Source organism: Coffea arabica, chromosome 5e (genome assembly GCF_036785885.1).
Source record: "Coffea arabica cultivar ET-39 chromosome 5e, Coffea Arabica ET-39 HiFi, whole genome shotgun sequence".
In the NCBI taxonomy this organism is placed as follows: domain Eukaryota; kingdom Viridiplantae; phylum Streptophyta; class Magnoliopsida; order Gentianales; family Rubiaceae; genus Coffea; species Coffea arabica.
Window position 1 is genome coordinate 21,478,235 of NC_092318.1, and position 5,853 is coordinate 21,484,087.

The following is a 5,853-nucleotide window of genomic DNA, read 5'->3' on the forward strand; positions in this document are numbered from 1 at the left end:
TTCCTTGTTCCTTTGATACAATTGGGAGCTATTTTGATTAAAGTTTGATTGAACTTCCTTGAGAAAATTTCTGATTTCTTCAAAGGAAACAAACAAGTGGTTTGAGAAGTGAATTGGTGAGAGCATTAGAGTGCCATAAACACTTGAGTGAAAACACGAGAGGAGTGAAACACTTACGGGAGCAAGTGAGGCATTTTCTACTAACAATTTGTCAAGTTTTGCAGGTTTCACCATGTCTCAGGAAAATGAACTTACCATTGCTCAGTTATCACTTAAAATGGATAATATGTGGAAGGAAATGCAGAGGAGATTTGACCAAAGGTTGGAAACAATCCATGAGCAAATTGATCAACTAAGTTCATCTAGGGCTTCTTCTAGGAAATCTAGGGGAAAATCCACCCTGGGGGAATCTAGTGACTCCAATGCCGATTCGGAGCATGAGGCATACGAGCAAAGAAGACCAAAGCGAAACACAAGAGCCATCGGTGATGCAATCAAGGGGATTAAGATGAAGATTCCGCCTTTCCAAGGCAAATCTGATCCGGATACATACCTTGAATAGGAGAGTCGAGTGGAGCTAGTATTCGATTGTAATGACTACACCGATGCACAAAAATTGAGACTTGCCGTAGTAGAATTCACCGACTATGCCATAGTTTGGTGGGAACAAGTGGTCACAAGCAGGAGAAGGTGTGGTGAACTACCTATAACCACTTGGACTGAGCTCAAGAGGCTTATGAAGAAGCGATTTGTACCAAGTCACTACCATAGAGACTTGTACCAAAAACTTCAAACCTTGACGCAAGGTCAACGCTCAGTTGAGGACTACTACAAGGACATGGAAATCTCCATGTTAAGAGCTGATATTCAAGAAGATAGAGAGGCTACAATGGCAAGATTTCTCAATGGTCTGAGGGTTGAAATAGCCGATCAACTGGAGCTTCAATACTATGTGGAGATTGAAGATATGGTGGAGAAGGCTATCAAGATTGAGCAAAGGCTCAAGCGGAGGGGTACAACCAGAAATTATAACCCTCATCCACAAACATTTACTCGACCATTCCAGCCCAGAAGGGAAGAGAGAGGTCCAAACGCTTGGAACCCTCCAAAGCCGAAGCAAGATCAAGGGTCCAGTTCACGGCCACCTTTTTCCAAAACCGACTCCAAGGTTGTTTCAAAGCCAACATTTGAAACTTCAAAACCTAGGAATCGTGACACCAAATGTTGGAGGTGTCAAGGAGTTGGGCATATTGCAAGCCACTGTCCAAACCCAAGGACCATGCTTGTCCTACCAAATGGCGACATTGTCACTGATGATGAAGAAGAGGATTACAAAGACATGCCTCCCTTGGTTGAAGAGGAAGATGAGATAGAGGAAGTTCCAACTCTAGACAAAGTTGGATTGGTAGCAAGAAGGGCACTAGCTACTCAAGCTAGTAAGGATGAGCTTCAACGTGACAACATGTTTTACACTAGGTGCCATGTGACCAACAAGGTATGCAGCTTGGTGATTGACCCCGGAAATTGCACTAATGTTGCTAGTGCATTGATGGTGGAAAAACTAAACTTGCCAACTAGTGAGCACCCCCGTCCCTACAAGCTTCAGTGGTTAAACAACAGTGGCGAGGTACGTGTTCATAAACAAGTTTTGGTTACTTTTCGCATTGGTAGGTATGAAGATGATGTCATGTGTGATGTAGTACCAATGCAAGCTGCACATATACTCTTAGGGCGTCCTTGGCAATTTGACAAAAGAGTCACTTTTGATGGTTTCTTGAACAAATACTCTTTCATACATAATTGTAAAAAGATTACACTTGCACCTCTTACACCTCAACAAGTGCATGAGGATCAAGTTAGTCTCCAAAAAGAGTATGACTTCCATACTACCACCAAGAAGGACAACGCCAAAGCTCAGAAATTAGTGACGGCCGACCCTTCTTCAAGCAAGTTGGATCACTCTCATTCGGCCTTAGAGCCCACACAGGAGAGAAAACCCAGCATGCTTGCCAAAGTGAAAGATGTGAGACAGGCCTTGCATTCTAATCAGGTTTTATTTATTTTATTTTGCAAGGAATCCTTACTCACTAATGCTCTTGATGCTTCCTTGCCTAGTATTATTACTAACCTCTTACAGGAGTATCAAGACGTCTTTCCTGAGGATATACCTAATGGATTGCCTCCATTAAGGGGAATTGAACATCAAATTGATTTCATTCTTGGATCTTCCCTTCCAAACAAGGCACCATATAGGACCAATCCTGAGGAAACCAAGGAGCAACAACGACAAGTGGAGGAGTTGCTTAGTAAGGGTTGGATTAAAGAGAGTCTAAGCCCTTGTGCTGTACCAGTTCTACTTGTTCCAAAGAAAGATGGAGGGTGGAGAATGTGCACTGATTGTAGGGCAATTAATGCCATCACGGTAAAGTACCGCCATCCCATACCTCGTCTGGATGACATGCTTGATGAATTACATGGTGCAATCATTTTTACTAAGATTGATTTGAAAAGTGGTTACCATCAAATTCGCATGAAAGAAGGAGATGAATGGAAAACTGCATTTAAGACAAAACATGGACTTTTTGAGTGGTTGGTCATGCCTTTTGGGCTAACCAATGCACCAAGTACTTTTATGAGACTCATGAATCATGTTTTACGTTCTTTCATTGGTAAATTTGTGGTCGTTTACTTTGATGACATTTTGATCTATAGTAAGAGTCTGGATGAGCATGTTGTGCATTTACAAATGGTCCTAGATGCACTTCGCAAGGCGAGCCTCTACGCTAACCTTAAGAAGTGTACCTTTGGCACAAATCAATTGGTTTTCCTAGGCTATGTTGTAAGTGAGCAGGGAATTCATGTTGATGAAGACAAGGTGAAGGCTATTAGTGAATGGCCAACCCCTACCACTGTAAGTGAGGTGAGAAGTTTCCATGGCTTGGCAAGCTTCTATAGGCGTTTTGTCAAGGATTTTAGCACAATTGCTGCACCACTTACGTCAATTGTCAAGAAAGATGTGCAATTTCATTGGGGAGAGGAACAAGCTAAGTCTTTCCAATTACTTAAACACAAGCTCACACATGCACCTGTTCTTAGTTTACCTAATTTTGACAAAGCTTTTGAAGTAGAGTGTGATGCTTCTGGTATAGGTATTGGAGCTGTTTTACTCCAAGAGGGTCGCCCGGTTGCCTACTTTAGCGAGAAGTTGAACGGAGCTGCTCTAAACTACTCAACTTGGTGTTTGTCTAGATCCGTCGCACATCATTATGAACACGTACCTCGCCACTGTTGTTTAACCACTGAAGCTTGTAGGGACGGGGGTGCTCACTAGTTGGCAAGTTTAGTTTTTCCACCATCAATGCACTAGCAACATTAGTGCAACTTCCGGGGTCAATCACCAAGCTGCATACCTTGTTGGTCACATGGCACCTAGTGTAAAAGATGTTGTCACGTTGAAGCTCATCCTTACTAGCTTGAGTAGCTAGTGCCCTTCTTGCTACCAATCCAACTTTGTCTAGAGTTGGAACTTCCTCTATCTCATCTTCCTCTTCAACCAAGGGAGGCATGTCTTTGTAATCCTCTTCTTTATCATCAGTGACAATGTCGCCATTTGGTAGGACAAGCATGGTCCTTGGGTTTGGACAGTGGCTTGCAATATGCCCAACTCCTTGACACCTCCAACATTTGGTGTCACGATTCCTAGGTTTTGAAGTTTCAAATGTTGGCTTTGAAACAACCTTGGAGTCGGTTTTGGAAAAAGGTTGCCGTGAGCTGGACCCTTGATCTTTTTTCGGCTTTGGAGGGTTCCAAGCGTTCGGACCTCTCTCTTCCCTTCTGGGCTGGAATGGTCGAGTAAATGTTTGTGGATGAGGGTTATAATTTCTGGTTGTACCCCTCCGCTTGAGCCTTTGCTCAATCTTGATAGCCTTCTCCACCATATCTTCAATCTCCACATAGTATTGAAGCTCCAGTTGATCGGCTATTTCAACCCTCAGACCATTGAGAAATCTTGCCATTGTAGCCTCTCTATCTTCTTGAATATCAGCTCTTAACATGGAGATTTCCATGTCCTTGTAGTAGTCCTCAACTGAGCGTTGACCTTGCGTCAAGGTTTGAAGTTTTTGGTACAAGTCTCTATGGTAGTGACTTGGTACAAATCGCTTCTTCATAAGCCTCTTGAGCTCAGTCCAAGTGGTTATAGGTAGTTCACCACACCTTCTCCTGCTTGTGACCACTTGTTCCCACCAAACTATGGCATAGTCGGTGAATTCTACTACGGCAAGTCTCAATTTTTGTGCATCGGTGTAGTCATTACAATCGAATACTAGCTCCACTCGACTCTCCCATTCAAGGTATGTATCCGGATCAGATTTGCCTTGGAAAGGCGGAATCTTCATCTTAATCCCCTTGATTGCATCACCGATGGCTCTTGTGTTTCGCTTTGGTCTTCTTTGCTCGTATGCCTCATGTTCCGAATCGGCATTGGAGTCACTAGATTCCCCCAGGGTGGATTTTCCCCTAGATTTCCTAGAAGAAGCCCTAGATGAACTTAGTTGATCAATTTGCTCATGGATTGTTTCCAACCTTTGGTCAAATCTCCTCTGCATTTCCTTCCACATATTATCCATTTTAAGTGATAACTGAGCAATGGTAAGTTCATTTTCCTGAGACATGGTGAAACCTGCAAAACTTGACAAATTGTTAGTAGAAAATGCCTCACTTGCTCCCGTAAGTGTTTCACTCCTCTCGTGTTTTCACTCAAGTGTTTATGGCACTCTAATGCTCTCACCAATTCACTTCTCAAACCACTTGTTTGTTTCCTTTGAAGAAATCAGAAATTTTCTCAAGGAAGTTCAATCAAATTTTAATCAAAATAGCTCCCAATTGTATCAAAGGAACAAGGAAACAAAAAGTAGAAATGGAAAGCTTAAGTAATGAATAAGGAATGGAAGAGGAAAGAATTGATGTACAAAGAAAAAAAGAAAGTCCAAGTACGATGATGGAGTTCCCAAGTGCTTTACTTAATTGCCCAATTGATTTTTTTTGGAAACAAGTTAGGTGTTGGACTTATTTGGAAATTTCCTTAAAGTCGGCTAACCAAACAAAATTATTACCAAAATTTTTCCAGATTCCCTCTCCAAAAAAAAAACCTTCCTAAAGTCGGCTATAACAAATCAGAATTGTTCCCAAAAAAATTTCCAGATTTCCTTCTCTTTTGAAACCTCCCAAAGTCGGCTGCAAAACAGAATTTGGTAGCTAAAAACAATTTCCAGATTTCTGCTCCTTTTAAACCTTCCAAAGTCGGCTGTAAAACAGAATTTGGTAGCTTCCTAACCGCTGAAAATTTCCAGATTTGTTACCTTATCAAATCAGAATTGCTTCCACGAAAAAAATTCCAGATTTCTTGTCTTCTTGAAGCCTTCAAAAAGTCGACTATCCCTCACTAAAATTTCCTCTCTCCAGCCGCCCTTAGCTTGCCAACAATTCGGCCTTTCTCCTTCAAGACGCAACACACAATTCTGTTCTCTCTTCCTTAGACAAGGCCACGGCAGTTTTGTTTCTTGTTTCAAGGAAATGGCTTCTCAAGACAACGAGAGTATTGTCACTCAAGAGTCCCCCAAGCGGCTTGCTCAAGAAATTCCCAAGAGATTTACTCCTAAACCAAGGAAGCCCCGTATGGATGCAAGAACGTACAAGAAACTTTTTATACGAAGGCAAGTGCAAGTTTTTAAGGCCCAAGATAATCAAGAACCTCAAGCAAGGGTTGTTCAAGTGATCAAGACGCAAGGTGTTCGAGACTTTCAAGAAGAGGTTGGACAGAATTTTTGAGTTTCTTTTCTTTTTTTTTTTTCT

General features: G+C 42.0%; 1 protein-coding gene across 1 annotated transcript; it reads left to right on the forward strand.

Annotated features, from left to right (window-relative positions):
• Window positions 1-736: 736 nt before the first annotated feature.
• LOC113743920 (uncharacterized) lies at window positions 737-3,209 on the forward strand. Its single transcript, XM_027271983.2, has 4 exons — window positions 737-1,627; window positions 2,138-2,477; window positions 2,832-3,016; window positions 3,150-3,209. Exons 1-4 carry the CDS (start codon window positions 737-739, stop codon window positions 3,207-3,209), a joined length of 1,476 nt encoding a protein of 491 aa, XP_027127784.2.
• The last annotated feature ends 2,644 nt before the right edge of the window (window positions 3,210-5,853 follow it).